This window comes from Bos taurus, chromosome 4 (assembly GCF_002263795.3).
Source record: "Bos taurus isolate L1 Dominette 01449 registration number 42190680 breed Hereford chromosome 4, ARS-UCD2.0, whole genome shotgun sequence".
NCBI lineage: Eukaryota > Metazoa > Chordata > Mammalia > Artiodactyla > Bovidae > Bos > Bos taurus.
This window is the reverse complement of record NC_037331.1, coordinates 29,346,506-29,368,917: the sequence shown is the minus strand read 5'-3', so window position 1 is coordinate 29,368,917 and position 22,412 is coordinate 29,346,506. Positions and strand designations below refer to the sequence as shown.

General features: G+C 38.3%; 1 protein-coding gene across 1 annotated transcript in view; it reads right to left on the bottom strand.

Annotated features, from left to right (window-relative positions):
- Positions 1-15,522, bottom strand: part of ABCB5 (ATP binding cassette subfamily B member 5) — a 120,652-nt gene extending 105,130 nt beyond the window's left edge. Inside the window, exons 1-5 of the mRNA XM_024991009.1 lie at positions 15,345-15,522; positions 13,456-13,529; positions 11,312-11,366; positions 10,593-10,743; positions 7,551-7,605 (exon numbers count right to left, since the gene is read on the bottom strand). Of these exons, the coding sequence (XP_024846777.1) occupies positions 7,551-7,605; positions 10,593-10,743; positions 11,312-11,366; positions 13,456-13,508 (314 nt within the window). The 5' untranslated portion in view covers positions 13,509-13,529; positions 15,345-15,522. The remainder of the gene's footprint in view (positions 1-7,550; positions 7,606-10,592; positions 10,744-11,311; positions 11,367-13,455; positions 13,530-15,344) is intronic.
- Between the last annotated feature and the right edge of the window lie 6,890 nt (positions 15,523-22,412).

The following is a 22,412-nucleotide window of genomic DNA, read 5'->3' as shown; positions in this document are numbered from 1 at the left end:
TGGGCAGGTGACAGAGGAACAGATTTGCAGGAGATATCAAGTGTTTTGATTTAGACATAAGTCTGACATGCCTATTAAACATCAAAGTGGATACCAAATAATAAGTTGAAAATGAGAAGCTGAAGTGCTGGAGATGGGTATTGGCTGGAGATGAAAATTTGAGTCAACAGCTGATAGGTGGCAATTAAAGTACTGGCTGAGATCATCCACAGGGACAGAGAATAAAGTGTGGATATCAATAAAAAAAAAAGAGAATAAGACCAAGGACTGAGCTGCAGTACTCTCCAAACATGGTAGAGTTTAAGAAGAGGACAAAGAATCAGTAAAGAAAGCTTGAGAAGTGGCCAGTGAGGTAATTGGAAAGCCAAGATAGTAAAGTACCAAGAAAAGCACAAAGAGATGTACACTTGAGTCTCATTATTCCCAGATTCTCTGTTGGCAAATGTGCCTGTTCAATAAAATTTACTTGTAACCCAAAATCAGTTATTGCTGTTTTCATTGTTATTTATGGACATGTGCAGAGTGGCAAAAATTTTGAGTCACCCAACATAGATAGATGTTCCCAGCTGAGGCTGAACAAGGCAACATTCTGCTTTTCTGTTTTAGCTCTCATTGTTTTTTGTTGTTGTTGTTCAGTCACTAACTTGTGTCTGACTCTTTGCGACTCCATGCACTGCTGCACACCAGGCTTCCCTGTCCTTCAATGTCATTTTTGTGATCTAGGTAGTGGTAAATTGTTCTCATATTTGTGTTTTTTGCTGATGATTTCACTGTTTAAAATAACTCTCAAGAAGCAAGTTGAAGTCTTGTCTAGCGTTCCTAAGTGCAGGAAGCTGTGAAGTGCCCTATGGCACATGAAAATACATGTGAAAGGGAAGTGTCATTCAGACGTGAGTTACAGTGCTGTTGACCAGGAGTTCAATATTAATTGATTAATGAAAATGTTGTGACTGGAGGTTCACAGAAACCTAGAAGTAATGGTTCAGTATTGGTATTTCAGTGTTCATGATGACTTTAATAGAAGATAATTATTACAATAATGAGAACTGACTGTTTTCTAATAGAAGGGACTGCTCAAGGATACCACAGAATGCTATAGGTTTAATAGAAATCTTATTGAACTCTTTATAATGTTGTGGGGAAAATGTTTGCAATATTGTAAGAGGAAAATGGGTAAGAAAACCAAATGCAAAGAAGAAATGGAAGACTTGTACACTGAAAACTATAAAACATTGTTGGGAGAAATTAAAGATCTGAATAAATGGATTGGAGGACTCAGTGTTGATAAGATGATGAGCTCCCCAGATTGATCTATAGATTCAATCAACCCCTGTCAAAAATCTCAGCAGGCTATTTGGCAGATTTTGAAAGATAACCCCAAAATAGATGTAGAAATGTATGTAGAGATGAGATGTCTAAAGAGAACAAAGTTGGAGGATTTTCATTACCTGATTTTTAAAAATTTATTTATTTAAACTCTAAATCTACAGTATTCAAGGCAGTGTGATACCAACATATGCTGTACTTAGTCGCTTGGTCGTGTCCAATTCTTTGTGACCCCATGGACTGCAGCCAGCCAGGCTCCTCTGTCCATGAAATTCTCCAGGCAAGAATACTGGAGTGTGTTGCCATGCCTTCCTCCAGGGGATCTCCCCAACCCAGGGATTGAACCCAGGTCTTCTGCACTGCAGGGGATTCTTTACTGTCTGAGCCACAAAGGAAGCCCAACAGTAGTATAAGGATAACCATATCAATAACTGCAACAAAAATGAGAGAACAGAAGCCCTTATATTTGTGGGCATTTGATTTTTAGCAAAAGTGCCAAGGCAATTCAATGTGGAAAAAACGTTTTTTTAAGAAATAGTCTTGGGACAAATGAATAGCCACATGCAAAAAAGAAGTTAGACCCTTACCTCACAATAGTCACAAAAAAAACTCAAAATGGATCAAAAACCTAAGGATGAGCTAAAATGTTGAAATTTCTAGAAGAAAATATAGAAGAGAATTTTCATGATCCTATGCAAAGAATTCCTAAGTCCAAAAGGGAAATTCATAAACAAAAAACTTGATAAACTGTACCTAATCAAAATTTAAAACTTTTCTGCCTCAAAAGGAATCTTTAAGAAAATGAGAAAAGGAGCCACACACTAGGAGAAAATATATGCCAGTCATATATCTGACAAAGAACTCATATCTAGAATTTATAAAGAACTCTTACAATTCAATATTTAAGACAAACACAACAACCTATGCAAAATATTTGAATATGTATTTTACCAAAGAAATACATGAATGCTTAAAAAGTAAATAAAAAAATGCTCGTTATTAGTCACTAGGGAGATGCAAATTAAAGTCACAATACCATACCACTTCATACCTACAAAGTAGCTATAATAAAAAAGACAATAACAAGTGTTGGTGAAGTTGTGGAGAAACTGAAACACACGTTGTTCGTGGGAAAGTAAAATGGTGTATCCACTTTGGAAAACAGTTTGGCAGTTTCTTAAAAAGTTGAATGTGACCTTATCATATGACCCAGCAATTCCACTCCTAGGTATCTACCCAAGAGAAATAAAAACATATGTCCACACAGAAACTTACATATTAATGTTCATAGAAACATTATTTTTAAATTGCACACACAAAAAAGAAAAATGGAAACAGTCCTAAAGCCCATCATCTGGTGAACAAACAAAATGTGATATATCCTTACTGTGGATTACTACTAAGCAATGAAAAGAAATAAACTACTAAACACATTATAATATGAATGAACCTCAAAAACATTACATTTAATAAAAGAGGCTAGGTGGGAAATCCTATATACTGAATGTTTCTAAGCACATGCAATGTCTGAATTATGCAACTCTTTAAAGATAGCAGAGATGTATTTGTTTGGGGCTAGAAGGCAATGGCACCCCACTCCAGTACTCTTGCCTGGAAAATCCCATGGACGGAGGAGCCTGGTAGGCTGCAGTCCATGGGGTCACTGAGGGTCGGACACCACTGAGCGACTTCACTTTCAATTTTCACTTTCATGTACTGGAGAAGGAAATGGCAACCCACTCTAGTGTTCTTGCCTGGAGAATCCCAGGGACGGGGGAGCCTGGTGGGCTGCCGTCTATGGGATCGCACAGAGTCGGACACGACTGAAGCGACTTAGCAGCAGCAGCAGCAGCAGGGGTGGAAATGGGAACTGATTACAAAGGAGGAATCTTATTTTCAGAACAATTGTCTAATTAGTAAGACAAAGGCACAGACAACATTAAAACATTAAAATTACATAAAGCTATGAGTGATTGTCTTTGTAAAATGACTCAGGTAAAATAAAAGTCTTCAGTTCCTGATTATTACAGAGGTAAGAGGCACAACTTTATCCCTACCAAGAGTTCTATAAAAAACTGTTTCCCAGAGAGCTGTTCATCAAAACATTAGCTCAGCAGGATGTTTAGTTTCCATAGTTAAAGAGGTTTGGAAAACTTGGGTTAAACTGAGCCATAACTATGCTTATCTGTCCAAAGTGTCCAACAAGGGTGTCATATACAGTGTTTTCTAATTATATATCTCAAATATTTCCAAACTGATAACACTAGTTTGAGAAACAATATCATAACAAATAGTACATTATAAATGTTAGGAATATTTCCTCATAAATTTTATAATCGCTTAATAACTGTGCATAGACTACATAGACATATCTTACTCTAGCCCTTTTATTATCTGTTTTTTATATAGATGTCCCTAATTTTAAAGGTTCCAAACTTTTTTTGTAAGAAACTCATACTTCATGATTGTAACATCAGAGCCCTGTTCTAATACTGTTCAGTTCAGTTCAGTTCAGTCGCTCAGTCGTGTCCGACACTTTGCGATCCCATGAATCGCAGCACGCCAGGCCTCCCTGTCCATCACAAACTCCCGGATTTCACTCAGACTCAAGTCCATCGAGTCAGTGATGCCATCCAGCCATCTCATCCTCTGGCCTTCAGTCCTCCCGCCTTCAATCCCTCCCAGCATCAGAGTCTTTTCCAATGAGTCAGCTCTTCGCATGAGGTGGCCAAAGTACTGGAGTTTCAGCTTCAGCATCATTCCCTCCAAAGAAATCCCAGGGCTGATCTCCTTCAGAATGGACTGGTTGGATCTCTGTGCAGTCCAAGGGACTCTCAAGAGTTTTCTCCAACACCACAGTTCAAAAGCATCAATTCTTTGGCACTCAGCCTTCTTCACAGTCCAACTCTCACATCCATACGTGACCACTGGAAAAACCATAGCCTTGACTAGACGGACCTTTGTTGGCAAAGTCATGTCTCTACTTTTGAATATGCTGTCTAGGTTGGTCATAACTTTCCTTCCAAGGAGTAAGCATCTTTTAATTTCATGGCTGCAGTCACCATCTGCAGTGATTTTAGAGCCCCCCAAAATAAAGTCTGACACTGTTTCCACTGTTTCCCCATCTATTTCCCATGAAGTGAGTAGAAGGAAGTTCCTGGATCCTAATTAGGAATTTTCAAAAGATCCAATACCAATAAATTTTATGAAAAAATTGCTAAAAAAATTGGAAATGTTCCCTCTAAGAAAGCTGAGACTGCAGCAAAGCAAAACTTGAGGCAGTAGTATTCACATTTAGTTGCAGAACAGAACAGCCCAAATGAATGTTCTGTGATGAAGAAAATGTTCCATATTGATGCTGTACAATATGGCAGCCAGCCTTATATAACTTGTGAGCACTTGGCATGTGACTGAGGATGAGGAACTGATTTTTAAATTTTATTTAATTTAAATTAATTGAAGATTATGAAGCCACAGTCACATGAGGTTGTGGCTAACAGTGGGGAAGATCAAGAATTATGGCCTAGAGAGTACCATTGCAATGTCCTTAGGGTTGTGTAACATGGAGGCTTCACTTCTGGGGGAAAAGAATAAGAGATCCCCTAGGTCTGATAAGGGCTTCCCTGGTAGCTCAGATGGTAAAGAATCTGCCTGCAATGTAGGAGACCCAGGCTCGATCTCTGGGTCAGGAAGATCCCTTGGAGAAGGGAATGGCAACGCACTCCAGTATTCTTGTGTGGAGAATCCTGTGGACAGAGGAGCCTGGTAAGCTACAGTCACGCAAAGAGTCCAACACGACTGTGCAATTAACACTTTTACTTTCACTTTAGGTCTGATAAGACAGATAGCTTTAGTGAGACACTACTGAAATCCAGTGAATATACCCAGTAAGTTTGCATTTCTCTAACAAACTCAACACATGCAACAGAGGAAAGCATATTGCTTAAGACACAAGCCTACAAAAACAAAATGTCCTTATAAATTATCTATTTCAGAATTTACAATTTTTAATCTGAATACAATTTTATTATAAATAGTCTGAGACTAGAGATCTCTTCAAGAAAATTAGAGATACCAAGGGAATAGTTCATGCAAAGATGGGCTCAATAAAGGACAGAAATGGTATGGACCTAACAGAAGCAGAAGATATTAAGAAGAGGTGGCAAGAATACACAGAAGAACTGTATAAAAAAGATCTTCATGACCCAGATAATCACGAAGGTGTGATCACTCACCTAGAGCCAGACATCCTGGAATGTGAAGTCAAGTGGGCCTTAGGAAGCATCACTACAAACAAAGCTAATGGAGATGATGGAATTCCAGTTGAGCCATTTCAAATCCTAAAAGATGATGCTGTGAAAGTGCTGCACTAAGTATGCCAGCAAATTTGGAAAACTCAGCAGTGGCCACAGGACAGGAAAAGGTCAGTTTTCATTCCAATCCCAAAGAAAGGCAATTCTAAAGAAAGCTCAAACTACCACACAATTGCACTCATCTCACATGCTAGTAAAGTAATGCTCAAAATTCTCCAAGTCAGGCTTCAGCAATACGTGAACAATGAACTCCCAGATGTTCTAGCTGGTTTTAGAAAAGGCAGAGGAACCAGAGATCAAATTACCAACATCCGCTGAATCATAGAAAAAGCAAGAGAGTTCCATAAAAACATCTATTTCTGCTTTATTGACTATGCCAAAGCCTTTGACTATGTGGATCAAAATAAACTGGAAAATTCTTAAAGAGATGGGAATACCAGATCACCTAACCTGCCTCCTGAGAAATCTACATTCAGGTCAGGAAGCAACAGTTAGAACTGGACATGGAACAACAGACTGGTTCCAAATTAAGAAAGGAGTATGTCAAGGCTGTATATTCTCACCCTGCTTATTTAATTTATATGCAGAGTACATCATGAGAAATGCTGGACTGGATGAAGCACAAGCTGGAATCAAGATTGCTGGAAGAAATATCAATAACCTCAGATATGCAAATAACACCACCCTTATGGCAGAAAGTGAAGAAGAACTAAAGAGCCTCTTGATGAACGTGAAAGAGGAGAGTGAAAAAGTTGGCTTAAAGCTCAACGTTCAGAAAACTAAGATCATGGCATCCGGTCTCATCACTTCATGGCAAATAGATGGGGAAACATTGGCTGACTTTATTTTTTTGGTCTCCAAAATCACTGTAGATGATGACTGCAGCCATGAAATTAAAAGACGCTTACTCCTTGGAAGGAAAGTTATGACCAACCTAGATAGCATATTCAAAAGCAGGGACATTATTTGCCAACAAAGGTCCATCTAGTCAAGACTATGGTTTTCCAGCAGTCATGTATGGATGTAAGAGTTGGGCTATAAAGAAAGCTGAGCATCAAAGAATTGATGCTTTTGAACTGTGGTGTTGGAGAAGACTCTTGAGAGTCCCTTGGACTGCAAGGAGATCCAACCAGTCCATTCTGAAGGAGATCAGTCCTGAGTGTTCATTGGAAGGACTGATGCTGAAGCTGAAACTCCAATCCTTTGGCCACCTCATGCGAAGGACTGACTTATTTGAAAAGACCCTGATCCTGGAAAATTTGAGGGCAGGAGTAGAAGGGGACGACAGAGGATGAGATGGCTGGATGGCAATACCGACTCAATGAACATGAGTTTGAGTAAACTCCAGGAGTGGTGATGGACAGGGAGGCCTAGCATGCTGTGGTTCATGGGGTTGCAAAGAGTTAGACATGACTGAGCGACAGAACTGAACTAAACTGATAATAGTCTGCATAGTTCGTTTCCAAAATTCATCTGAATAAAACTTTACTATTCTTTATTTTTTTTATTTAACTGTTTGTTGCACACATATTTTTGGCTTTTAAAGTTTACTGAGGTGGCACTTTTTCTGTAAGTTTTGTAAGAAAAACAACTTGAAGAAAAGGAAAAATTAGTCATTTAATATCTAGGATATGTACCTTCAGTTCCAGGAAACAAAGCTGATATAAAAATGCAAATTCCAATACATTTCTATTATGACAATTTTGTCAAAACTGAAAGCATATGAAGCTATACACCTTTCAAGTAGGAGAAAAAATAATATGTAATTATGTTTTATATATCTAATTAAAGAAGAGGACATGTTTACTTTACTTATTTATATGTAATATTAATAATCAGATAGACATTTCAGTTTTTTCCATACAAAGCAGCATGCAATGAATATAATATTAACATTTCATTTGTACTCACACAATCATATCTTCATTCACCTTCTCTTGAGACTGAGTACAGTTCCGATAATTTGCTGTAAAAAGGTTTTTAAATTATAAAGGATATTAATCAATTTATAATTGGCCATGATGTGTTTTATATATATATTATATAGTCCTCCAAACAAAACATAATGCCTTCTCAAGAAAATGGGCTTAACATAATGTCTTCTTAAGAAGATGGGCTTAACACGATAGCTAATGATCATCTTTATTTCCTATTCTTCAACCTAAAATTTGAAATTATTATCTCTTGTCACAAGAAGTACACATGCAACATGAAAAATTACGAGGAAATATTAGCCATGTAGCTCATACCTGGAAAGAATTCTTTAGGATATCTCTGATTTCGGCATGTAAGTAATAGTAACAGAATTTCCTTTCCTTTGAGATTATGCATTTAGAATTCAGTTTGAAATACCCCAGGAAACAATTTAGAAAGTCCAGGAAAAGCAACAATACAAATGAAAGTTGTAGTAGTTATGGGAAAAATTTAAAAGAAGCTCATTGAAATTTGTTGGATACAAGAATGGCAACATCATAAAGTAGTATTTAAATAATCTTTGGTTTACCTGTTTCCATGTAAAATTTCTATATATATTCTAAAAAACCTACATCACACGTTAATTGGTATACCAAGGTTGTAATTTCACCAATAGCACAAAACAGAGGTTGATATCAACTATCATAATTTTCTTTCTTAAAGAGCCATAATGTGTGTGTTTGTGTTAGCCGCTCAGTCATATCCGACTCATGGACTGTAGCCCACCAGACTCTGTCCATGGGATTCTCCAGGCAGGAATACTGCAGTGGGTTGTCATTTCCTTCCCTGATCATAATAAACATTTGTAATAAATCAACAGACATCATGCTCTTCATTTCTTACATAAACACAATAACATCCTATATGATGATGTATATGATCTTTATGTGCATTTTTCCTTTATTCCATTTTTGGAACTGATAGGAAACATTTTTTAGGCAGCTTATCACAAATATCAAAGTTGACATAGAAATGTTAAACCTCAGTACAAAGTTTTAAGGAAATTTAACTGAATTAACAAAGAGGTGGGTGGGGGGTTCAGGATGGGGAACACATGTACACCCGTGGTGGATTCATGTTGATGTATGGCAAAACCAATACAATATTGTAAAGTAATTAGCCTCCAATTAAAATAAATTTATATTAAAAAAAAGAGGTCATGGGATGTAAGGAGTTTGTGGAGAAAGGGAACTCTGCATGTGGCAATAATTCACAAGCTCCTCCTCAGAAGCACTTGTTTAGACAGAACAAGGTCTCTTATTGAAGCAGAGAGGAGTCTTGTGAAAAATGGGGCCAATTTCTTAATTTGGTTTTTTGGAGACTTTGTGAAGAAAACTATTTCTGCATTCTGAATGAGAAATGCCTCTGAAGTCAGCTCTCTTCCCACAATATATCTTTTGGAAAAAAAATAGAATATATATTATTTCTAAAAATCATACCTAGAATCATATAAAAATGGTATAATTTCATTTTGGAGACTACATTAATAGAGGTAAAATGTGCAAAAGTTCAGTGCTGGAATAAAAATGGGCCTCTGATCAATGATAGTTATTATTTATATCATTAATTGTAGGAGCAAAAAATCCTCCTCTGTTTTCCTTCAGAAAACCAATGTTAGAAGGCTGAAGATATACTCCTTAATATTTCCACTTCTTTTTAATAATGTGTTATACCAATAATAGGATGTGTGCTTAGTCGCTCAGTCATGTCCAACTCTTTGTGATCCCACGGACTGTAGCCAACAAGGCTCCTCTGTCCATGGGATTTTCCAGGCAAGAATACTGGAGTGGTTGCCATTTCCTCCTCCAGGGGGTCTTTCCGACCCAGAAATCGAAACTGCATCTCCTGTATCTCCTAAATTGGCAGGCAGATTCTTTACTACTGAGCCACCTGGGAATCCCTATAGAAATAAAACCCATTATTTACCTAAATATTTCTCAACCTCTTTGTGTATTCATTACATTTGAAAAAACACACAATGAAAACCTGAATAACACAGCTCAAACAAAAACAAAATTAAAATTCAGCAATATCAGTCAGATACTCATGACTACAGGTTCGATCCCTGAGTTGGGAAGATCCCCTGGAGAAGGGAACGGCTACCCACTCCAGTATTCCGGCCTGGAGAATTCCATGGACTGTATACTCCGTGGGTTCACAAAGAGTCAAACAGGACTGAGTGACTTTCACTTTCATGCATGACTACCCTATCTAAAGTTAACAAAGTAATCATTTACAGAGCAGATCTAAGACTGAAGCAACTTAGCACATATGCATGCAACTGAAGGAGTACTTGCAGAGAGATTGCTTTAAGTTGCTAAGTTTGTCCTTATTCCTTCCCTTTTTCCCCCTCCTTCCTTCCCTTTCTTCACTCACTCATTCAGAGACAGAGACAGATAGACATAACTGGGAATCAACAAACATATATTCAATGAATTGGGAGTTCCATTTGTTTACCAAGTGAAATGACATCTTTAGACTCTATCATTAAAATATCAAAAAAATTAATAACTGTGTAGACAGGATGTCATCACATGGAAGGAAATAGAGATGGAAACTATGAATTTATTCCACTTGAACAAAACTGGGGCATTTAAAAAATTAAACTTTGGGTGGAAAATAAGATGGTATAAATTAATATTTAAAGTCAAATAGGGAACAGAGGGTCCGCAGTCTGGCAACTTACCTTACAGATTTTGGACTTAGGATTTCCCCTAATCATGTGAGCTATCTTTTTTTTTTTTTAATAAATGTCTCTCTTTTTCTCTACATAAACACACACACACATACACACATTCTATTGGTTCTGTTTCTTTGAAGAAGGCTGACAAATATGGATTTTGGTTCTTCAGTCCCTGGCAACACAGAAGAATAAATATTACATAGTTTAACAAGAGAATAATCTGTATTATGAGTTTGTCTGCTTTCCTTAATACTTTTGAGTCTGTAGCAACATAGAAAAGTAAATATTGTACTCACTTGTGTTGGTTTTGACTAGACATCCACTTATAAGGTTGTCACTCATTTCTCCTAATATCAGTGACATTACAGGAAGACAGGCCCCATTTACTAGTGATGCTAGTAATCCTAGGATCATGAGTGTGATATCCAGTCCATCAGCAAAGCGAAACTGAGGAAAACATATAAAACATGGTAGCATGATACTATTAAAAAAACAGACACCAAAAACCAACCTTTAGCTTTTGCCATTATTTTGGGCGAAATTGGATATTTGTACAGGTATTGTGTTTTTTTTTTTTAATCTCTTATTACATCATTTATGGGTTGCTGCTGCTGCTAAGTTGCTTCAGTCGTGTCCGACTCTGTGCGACCCCACAGACGGCAGCCCACCGAGCTCCTCCATCCCTGGGATTCTCCAGGCAAGAACACTGGAGTGGGTTGCCATTTCCTTCTCCAGTGCATGAAAGTGAAAAGTGAAAGTGAAGTCACTCAGTCGTGTCCAACTCTTCGCGACCCCGTGGACTGTAGCCTTCCAGGCTCCTCCGTCCATGGGATTTTGTTACTTACATATATTTTTCCTGTTGGAAATAATAGTTTGGTAAATTATTTTCTTAAAATCCCCCAAACACAAAAATAAATTATGTTTGTATGAGACAAACACAATTATTCTATACTCTCCTGACAATTCCCTAAAATTTTCCGATACATCGACACACTTTCTAACTAATTTTACTTACTATTTCAAAAGGTCCAACAACTTGCTTTCTTACTTTAGGCAGTTCTTGCAGTTTTCTGGAAAACAAATGTTTAAAATGGAAAGATTACAATGTGAATATAATTTGTAGAATTTTCTAATTAAAACTGTGTTGAAGTATCAAATTTTATACTTGGTAACAAGTTTATATCAACACTGAGATTTTAAAATCAAATGATGATATACAGTACAAAGGTTTTTAGTATAATCACTGGGAAAGTAATTTATCACTGGCTGTCTCTGCTTTATTAGTTAGGTAACAACTGAAAGACACATATCTGAAGTAGAATTTTTTTTTATAGTGAAAAAATACATATAACATAGGACTTACCATCTCAACTATTTGTAAGAATATAATGGTATTAAGTACAATCATACTGCTGTGCTTCTATCACCATCAACCACTCATAGAACACTCATCTTGGCCAAAAGAAACTCAATCCCCAATAAATAACTCCTCCCCTATAGCCATTGCCAATCACCATTGTACTTTCTTTTTCCAGGAATCTGACTACTTTAATAACTTCATTTTGGTGGAATAATACAGTATTTTATTGTTTTCTGAAGGGTTTATCTCACTTAACAAAATGTCTTCAAGGTTAACCCATGTTGTAGTACTTGTCAGAATTTTTCTCCTTTTTAAGTCTGAATACTGTTCCACTGTGTATTACCTCACATTCTGTTCATCCATTTACCGGCAGTGAACACTTGGGTTGCTTCTACTTTTTGGCTATTGTGAATAATACTGCTATGAATATAGGTGTAAAAATATCTCTCCAAGTCCTTGCTTTCAATTCTTTTGGGTATCCGACCAAGAGTAGAATTTCTAGATCATGTGGTAATTCTTTTAATTTCTTGAGGAATCACCATACTGTTTCCTACATCATTTCATATTCCCATCAACCATGCACAAGTATTCCAATTTCTCTATATCCTCAACAACACTTCTTATTTTCTGCTTTATATTATTATTACTATTTTTAGATAGGAGCCATCCTAATGGGCATGAGATGGTGAATTAGAATTTTTAACCCTTTGTAACAAATTGCTCAAGAGAAACTGTATGCTTTAAATGAAAGAAGTTCTATTAGGTACACATTAAACAAGTGTACTGAGAAATTTGTACCCATTGAAAATTTCATTTCTTAGCTCACTTTCAAGGAGTTTCAGATGAAGAATGTAAGTTTTTGTCCACTGATTTCAGGGAATCTGTAATCTGTCATTAAATACACACACACACACACACACACGACAAGACTCTGAAACATTAAAAGAAGGGCGGCGGGGATCAGATTAAATTTCCTAAAAAAGATTTTACAGAAGGATGAACCCCTGATTCCTTTCTTCAGCTTCATAACATATTGTTCTGGCAGCTTTGATAAATGACAAGTCACTTAATTTTATTCCACCTGAAGTTAATAATTTACTAACATATTGGGCCAGTTTGCACTGAGATAATTCATAGATGACAAAAATTATTGCTTCAAGATGATAAAGCCCTACAACCCCTTCTCCCAGCTCAAATGTGGACTCTTAAAGCTCTAGATCTAGTGAGCCCTATCTTCTTTTGATAAATTTTGTTTCAGGAATATATAACTAGTGACTAAAGCAAGCTTCTACAGTTTTATAGTTTCTACATTGAAATGTAACTCAATTATTATGGTAAAAATAGAAATAAAATATTTAAAATCATTTCCATTTTACATCTCTAAGTTAATGAATTACAGGTGTAGGAAAACTTTATAACACACATACAAATATACATATAGACACTAACTTATTGAAAAAATAATTAGAATCCAATATTTTCTTTTATTAACTGTACCACATTGAATGAAGGATTCACAAAGAATTAAAAATATTTAAGTATTTTCCCTCTACATGTTGGTAAGAGATAAGAAATTTAGAAGAATAAATATCTGAAATAAATACAAAATCAAAGCCTGTAGCAATTACGCTTCCTAAATTTACTATTAATCCAGTTATAACACTATGTTAAAGTCCAGCAAAGTGCAAACAGCACTGTTATTTTTGGAAAATATTATTGACATTTTGCTACAGTTGAGAAAAGGATAAGATATAATTGAAGTTGCAGAACATGTTTTGTAGAATTTAGGCAAAACATACCCATTTCTCTGATAATTTTTTTGCATTTCTTCAGCTTGTTCAGAATTTGCCATCTTATTTACAACTTAATTCTTCTGAAATAAAATATTAACAAGTATATCATGACAATGTGAACTTTTATCATTTAATTGATATGAAGCATTCTTTACATCCCTAAGGGCTTCCGGAAAAGCATGCTTGCTGCTGAGTTTCACCATGTCCCCCCAACCTTGACACATCAAATGAAGTTTCTGTTACCTAGCTCACCTATTCAGAACTTAACATGAATTTATAACTTCTTTGCTTCATTCTGGGCTTAGATTTGGAGCTAATAAAATTCTAGAAATAGAATAAAAAGGAGAAAAGACAGATTTCATGAACAATGCATGTTTTCCCAGGATATTGGATTTTATTCCTCCTCTAACACTGATCTTATTGTTACTGATAAAAACCTTTAAATTATCTAGTGCTTAGTTTTCTCTGTAAAAAAAAAACAAAAAACAAACAATCACAAAACTGATGCAATAGTTTCTGTTAGCCAGTAATTTGAGGGAGCAGAGTTCTCTAGTTTACTAAATATGAGGAAGTTAGAGCTTCTACTATGTATGAATAAATAGCTCTTAAAAATTAGAATATTAAAAAAACCTCATTATATTAAATATAGTGTATTCTTCCTTTAGATGATATTTTAAGGTCTTAGGTGGTCATTTAGTCACTAAGTTGTGTCCAACTCTTGCGACCCCATGGACTGTAGCCCCGCCAGGCTTCTCTGTCCATGGGATTCTCCAGGCAAGAATACTTGAGTGGATCACCATTTCTTCTCCAGGGGATCTTTCCGACACAGGAACTGAACCCTGGTCTCCTGCGTTGCAGGCAGATTCTTTACCATCTGAGCCACCAGTGAAGCCCAGTTAGGATCTTAGCTAGTCTCAGGATTGCAATTATCAACATAAATTATCATTTCTTTGCAAATACACAGATGTTTTTGACTCAATCTGATTTGTTAGGCCATGCAATATCTATGGGCCTGATAGCTCAGTTGGTAAAGAGTCCACCTGCAATGCAGGAGACCCCAGTTCGATTCCTGGGTCGGGAAGATCCGCGGGAGAAGGGATACGCTACCCACTCTAGTATTCTTAGGCTTCCCTTGTGGCTCAGCTGGTAAAGAATCCACATGCAATGCGGGAGACCCGGGTTCTCCCTGGGTGTGATCCCTGGGTCGGGAAGATCCCTTGGAGAAGGGAAAGGCTACCCACTCCAGTATTCTGGCCTGGAAACTTCCATGGACTGTATAGTCCACGGGGTAATATCTATATTGAGATGATTATAACATATATGGACTTAAACTCAAGAGTGGAATTAGTAATCAATTAAACACTACCTGAAAGTGTTAGTGCTCAGTTGTGTCTGACTCTTTGAGACCCATGGACTGTACTACCTAAGCATCTGTAAAAACCTGTAAAATACACTTTCAAATAGTAAGTTTCTCCATGAAGAAATGATTTCAGTGGGTCAGAAATGGGTCTGTCCATGGGGATTCTCCAGGCAAGAATATTGGAGTGGGTTGCCATGCCCTCCTCCAGGGAATCTTTCCAAAAACCCAAGGATAGAACACAAGTCTCCCACATTGTAGGCAGATTCTTTACTATTTGGGCTGCCAGGGGAGACCTTGAGAAGGAAAGCATGATACAAATACACTGGCATATTCTTCCTGTTTTGGAAACCAATGTTCATAACTTCATACAAGAAATCTTCATAATTGCTATACTGATGTTATACCATCTCCAGTTATTTAACATATGTATAAGTAATTAAATAGACTCTATCAAACACTGCATTTCATAGAAATTAGCAATTATATAATAAAACTCATAAATTCATTAAAAGAAATAAAAACAATTTAGGCTCACCTTGGTAAGTGCATGATCTGCTGATTTATACCAAACTCATGGGTTGTTTCTCCTCTTCAACAACAGAAAAAACCAATTGCACTTTCAGAGCTGTGCTTTGCTAAAGCCTGTTTTCTGACCACACCTTAATATCTGATTACAGCAAGGGTGAATTTCCAAGTAAAGCACACTGTGTTCTTGTCATAGTGTACGTAGGAAACAAAGTGAGCAAAGAAAATTCATTGAGCCAAATAAACACTCTTTTTAAAGATGTGTAGTGCCTATAATCCCATGGACGGAGGAGCCTGGTAGGCTGCAGTCGGTGGGGTCACTAAGAGTCGGACACGACTGAGCGACTTCACTTTCACTTTTCACTTTCATGCAGTGGAGAAGGAAACGGCAACCCACTCAAGTGTTCTTGCCTGGAGAATCCCAGGGACGGTGGAGCCTGATGGGCTGCTGTCTATGGGGTCGCACAGAGTCGGACACGACTGAAGCGACTTAGCAGCAGTAGCAGGAGCACCAGTGCCTATATACCCAGTTTTCTATTGTTTCAGTTCAGTTCAGTTCAGTCGCTCAGTCGTGTCCGACTCTTTGCGACCCCATGAATTGCAGCACGCCAGGCCTCCCTGTCCATCACCAACTCCCGGAGTTCACTCAGATTCACGTCCATTGAGTCAGTGATGCCATCCAGCCATCTCATCTTCTATTGTTTAGTCCCATATAATTTTATTAGCTGAATTAGTCATTGTAATAAGTAAAATAAATGTTTTTAATGTCAATGGCACATTTGCACAACAAATTTTTTCATTGACTGATATACATTATATATTTATCTGCTGGTGGCTGAACACTTAAGTTGTTTGCATATCTTGGCTAATGTGAATAGTAAGAAGCAACTGATTTTTGCATGTTGATGAACACATGTATTAGCTATAACAATTTTGTGTGTGTGTAAGTGACAGAGAGAGATATTCAGATTCACTGTATAAAAAAGATCTTGTCTGAGAACAGAGTTCTTTTTCTAATTTTGATGTTTTATGTTTCCTTTATTTGCCCAAGTGTGCTGGCTGGAACTGTGTTGAACAAAAGTGGTGAGAGTAGGCATCCTAGAATTGCTTCTGATCTTAATGGGAAAGTTTTCAGTCTTTTTCCATTGAGTATGATGTTACCTGTAGGTTTTTTTAATAGATGGTCTTTATCATGTTGAAGAAGTTTCCTTTTATTCTTAGTTTGTAGAGTGTTACTATCATTAAATGGTATTGAATTTTTTCATATGTTTTTCCTGTATCAACTGAGATAGACACAAATTTTTCTTCATTCTATTAATGAGGTGTATTAAATTGGCTGGGACTTTCCAAGGGGTGCAAGTGGTAAAGAAACTGCCTTCCAGTGCAGAAGAGACATGAGATGCAGGTTCCATCCCTGGGTTGGGAAGATCCCCTAGAGGATGGCATGGCAACCAACTCCAGTATTCTTGCCTGGAAAAACCATGGACAGAGGAGCCTGGTAGACTACAGTGTATAGGGTGGCAAGGAGTTGGATGTAACTGAAGTGACATAGCAAGCACGTACACATTAAATTGATTGCTTTTTGAAAGTTCACATACCCTTGTAATTTGGCAATAAATCTCACTTTTTCAAGATGTAAAATCACTTTAATAAGCTGTTGAATTTGGTTGCTAGTACGGCAAGTCCCCTACATATGGATGAGTTCCATTTCAAGAGCGTGTTTGAAAGTCCAATTTGTTGTTAAGTCCAACAAAATTAGCCTAGATACCTAAACTAACACAATCGGCTATATAGTACTGAACTGTAATAGGTTTATAATACTTTCCACACAAATAATACACAAAAAAAAAACAAGCACAAAAAGTAAAGAAAACATTTTTAGTCTTATAGTACAGTATTCTGAAAAGTATAGTAGTACAGTGAAACAGACGGTGTTTCTTAGCAGTATCAGCCATCACCACAGCTTTTACCCTTGTTTTTGGACATCCTGGGCTTGAAATAAAGATTCCATACTACTATACTCTATACAGTACTGTACACAAAAGCACAGACACTTGTAGAGGATACATGAACATCATAATGTACATCAGACATGTGAACTAACTTATGTGACTGGACATGTGAATGCATGTTCCCATCTTTGAAGGTTCAGAACTTTAGGTTCATATATAGGGAACTTACTGTATTTTGTTGAGGAATTTTACATAAATATTTATAAGGGATATTTGTTTGTAGTTTTCTCTTTTTTCTCTAAAAAGGAAATAATTCTGCTTTTAGACTGTCTTCAGGCTCAAGATATCAAATTCTTGCTAGAGTTTCTAACACTTATCCTTTCTTGAAGATTTTGGGCTTGCCAGCCACCACACTCACGTGAGCCAATTTTTAAAACTTCATGCTCCCCTTTTATAATCTCTCTCTCTCTAGATATATAGATAGATACAGATAGACATAGACAAAACCAATAGGTATTTTCTGGAGAATCCTGACTATTATACCCAGCAAGACAAGAAGTTATATGATGAATAGTACATAGAGTGACTTTTCTAGCATCTAAGAACATTATGACCTAAATTGTTTCACCACACAGACGGGAAGGGCCCTGAGGTTAATCTTTGAAGGATGGTTAATATGTCAATAAGTAGAGATGTGTGGAGGAGGAATAAGAACATAATTTCAGGAAAGCAAAGATGAATTATCTCACAATAAAGGAATGAGACCGGTCTGGTTAGAATGAACAGTTCATGCAAAAATCAAGAAAGAGATAAGGTAGATAAGATTGTAGAATGCACTGAACCAAATTTTAGGGCAACTGTTATAATTTTCTGAGAATGAGAGTGACAGGGCCATTGATATTTGATACAATTAACCTGATAAATGTTGATTGTAAGGAAATGAGAAAAGATAAGATTCAGGTCGACCCATTATGATCTAGTTTAACAGCAGTAAGAAAGTAAAATCTGAGAAATATTTTTAAGGAAAGATTGACAAGATATAGATTCAGGGGACAAGAAAGAAGGAATCAGAACAAGTTCAATAACTAAACCTCAGAAACTGGGAATAAAAGAGTAGGAAAGATGGTAATAGGGAAGTCAGGAGAGAAAGTTGGTTAGGGGAAAAAGTTACATTCAGATTAAAAATGAAAGTTTGGTTAATATTTGTGTGTCCAAGTGAACATATCCTTTATACAGATGGAAATGTGGCACTGATAATTAGGAAAACTGTTAAGCTAGATATATACTTGTGATAGTCATCTGCACAGAATGAATAATTAAAAATTTGAGGATGTGTGCATGCGTGTGAAGTCGCTTCAGTCGTATCCGACTCTGTGAGACCCCATGGACTATAGCCCACCAGGCTCCTCTGTCCATGGGATTCTCCAGGCAAGAATACTGGAGTGGGGTGCCATTTCAATTTGAGGATAAACTTGCTTTAATAATCTGACAATGTTATATACAAGTACAGATGAAGTGGTATAGTAGAGAAGTCAAGAGTTTTGCTTCTAGTGCGGTGTTATCCAATGGAAGTTTCTGCAAAAATGGAGATATTCTCTATATCATCCAAGATGTAGTCACTAGGCATGTGTAGCTATTGGAGCACATGTAATGTGTCTATTAGGGCTATTCCTCATAGCTCAGTGGGTAAAGAATCTGCCTGCAATGGAGGAGACCCAGGTTCAATACCTAGGTTGGGAAGATTCCCCTGAAGAAGGAAATGGCAACTCACTCCAGTATTCTTGTCTGGAGAATCTCATGGACAGAGGAGCCTGGCAGTCTACAGTCCCTGGTGTCCCAAGAGGCTGACATGACTTAGTGACCAAATCACCATCACCACAATGTGGCTACTGAGGGAACTAAATTTCTAGTTTTACATAATTTAACTAATTTAACTTTTAAAAACCACACATGGAGGCATTGCTGGAGGCGGTCCTAAGATGGCAGAGGAATAGGATGGGGAGACCACTTTCTCCCCCACAAGTTCATCAAAAGAACATTTAAACACTGAGTAAATTCCACAAAACAACTTTTGGATGCTGGCAGAGGACATCAGGCACCCAGAAAAGCAGCCCAGTGTCTTCGAAAGGAGGTAAGAAAAAATATAAAAGACAAAAAAAAGAGACAAAAGAGGTAGGGATGGAGCTCCATCCCGGGAAGGGAGTCTTAAAAAGAGAGAAGTTTCCAAACACCAGGAAACACTCTCACTGCCGAGTCTGTTGCGAGCCTTGGAACCACAGAGGGCAACATGCTGCTGCTGCTGCTGCTAAGTCGCTTCAGTCGTGTTTGACTCTGTGTGACCCCATAGACAGCAGCCCATCAGGCTCCCCTGTCCCTGGGATTCTCCAGGCAAGAACACTGGAGTGGGTTGGCATTTCCTTCTCCAATGCAGGAAAGTGAAAAGTGAAAGTGAAGTCGCTCAGTCGTGTCCGACTCTTAGCGACCCCATGGATTGCAGCCTACCAGGCTCCTCCATCCATGGGATTTTCCAGGCAAGAGTACTGGAGTGGGGTGCCACTGCCTTCTCCAGAAGTCAACATAACTGGGAGGAAAAATAAATAAATAATTAAAACCCACAGATTACATGCCCAACGGTAACTCCCCCAGCAGAGAAGCAGCGCAGACGCCTGCACCTGCCACTAGCAAGCGGGGGCTGGGCAGGGAGGCGCAGGCTGCATTGCTTAGAGTAAGGACCAGGCCTGAATGCCCTGAGGGCAATCTGAGGGAACTAACTTGGGCTAGCAAACCAGACTGTGGGATAGCTACAACGTGAAAAGCCCTAACCTAAGACACCGCCAGGCCCGCTAACAGAACAAAGGACTGAACAGAGCTAGCCCACTGCAGACCATCCCCCTCTGGTGACAGGCAGCCAGAGATGGAAGGCGGCAATCGCAGCCCCAGAGAGGCATTATCTACCAAACTGCAAGCAGGCTTCTTTGCTAACTAAGACTTCTTGGGGTTCTGGACGGTCAACATCCACCTGAGAAGGTGCACCGGTTGTACACCCAGAAAACCGAGTGGCAGGGACGGGCGGGGAGGAGGTAAGTCACAGCGACCGTGCTCGCCAAACACCTCATCACCTGAGCTGCTTGGATCTGGGAAGGGCACAAAACGCAGGCCCAACTGAGTCTACGCCTCTGAGGACTACCTGAGTGCCTGAACCTGAGTGGCTTAGACCTGGGAAGTGCATATAACCCAGGGCCAACCTTGGACTGTTACCGGCGCAGCAACCTAGAGCCTGAGCAGTGTGGGCAGGGCGGGCACACGTGCTGTGAGTGGGGGCAGGCCCAGTGTGGCTGAGGCACTGCGAGCACACGCCAGTGTTACTTGTTTGCAGTGTTCCTCCCTCCCCACAGCACGACTGAACAAGTGAGCCTAAAAGTGTCCACCACCGCCCCCTTGGGCCAGGGCAGAAATCAGACACTGAAGAGACCAGCAAACAGAAGAAGCTAAAATAGACGGAACCATCTTGGAAGTGACAGGTGCAATAGATTAAAACCCTATAGTTAGTACCAACTACAAAGGAAGGGGCCTATAGATCTTGAGAAATATAAGCCAGACCAAGGAACTATCTGAAAATGAACTGACCCCACACTGCCCACACACCACCAGAAACAGTCCTAGATATATTTTTACTATTTTACTATTTTACTATCATCCTTTTTTAAATTTTTTTTAATTTTTAAGTACTCTATTACTCCTTTAATTTTCATTTTTATAACCTACTATTACTTTGCAAAAAAAAAGAGAGACCCTATTTTTTAAAGCAAAGTTCATATATATATATATATTTTTTTTAATAATTTTTGTGACTTTGTTTTTTTTTTCTTTTCTTAATATTGTACATTTGAAAACCCAACCTCTACTCTAGATTTTTAATCTTTGCTTTTTGGTATTTGTTATCAATTTTGTATCTTTAAGAACCCAATCTTCAGTACCCATTTTCACTTGGGAGTGAGATTACTGGCTTGACTTCTCTCTCCCACTTTGGACTCTCCTTTTTCTCCATCAGGTTGCCTCTATCTTCTCCTTCCCCCTTCTCTTCTCTACCCAACTCTGTGACTCTCTGTGTGTTCCAGATGGTGGAGAATACTTAGGGAACTGATTACTGGCTGGATCTGTCTTTCTCCTTTTGATTCCCCCCTTTATCTTCCTGGCCACCTCTATCTCCTTCCTCCCTCTTTTCTTGTCTGTATAAAACTCTGTGAACATCTCTGAGCGGTCCAGACTGTGGAGCACACATAAGGAAGTGGTTACTGGCTAGCTTGCTCTTTCCTCTTTTGATTCCACCTCATGTCAATTGGGTCACCTCTAACTCCCTCCTCCCTTATCTATTCTCCATGTAACTCTGTGAACCTCTCTGGGTGTCCCTCACTGTGAAGAAACTTTTCATCTTTAACCTAGATGTTTTATCAACAGTGCTGTATAGATGGAGAAGTCTTGAGACTACTGTAAAAATAAGGCTGAAAACCAGAAGCAGGTGGCTTAAGTCAAAATCCTGAGAACACCAGAGAACTCCTGACTCCAGGGAATATTAATCAACAGGAGCTCATTAAATGCCTCCATACCTACAATGAAACCAAGCACCACCCAAGGGCCAACAAGTTCCAGAGCAAGACATACCACGCAAATTCTCCAGCAACATAGGAACACAGCCCTCAGCTTCAATATACAGGCTGCCCAAAGTTACTCCAAACCCACTGACATCTCATAACTCATTGCTGGACACCTCATTGCACTCCAGCGAGAAGGAATCCATCTCCACCCACCAGAACACTGACACAAGCTTCCCTAACCAGGAAACCTTGACAAGCCACCCGTACAACCCCACCTACAGTGAGGAAACTCCACAATAAAGAGAACTCCACAAACTGCCAGAATACAGAAAGGCCACCCCAAACACAGCAATATAAACAAGATGAAAAGACAGAGTAATACCTAGCAGGTAAAGGAACAGGATAAATGCCCACCAAACCAAACAAAAGAGGAAGAGATAGGGAATCTACCTGATAAAGAATTCCGAATAATGATAGTGAAAATGATCCAAAATCTTGAAATCAAAATGGAATCACAGATAAATAGCCTGG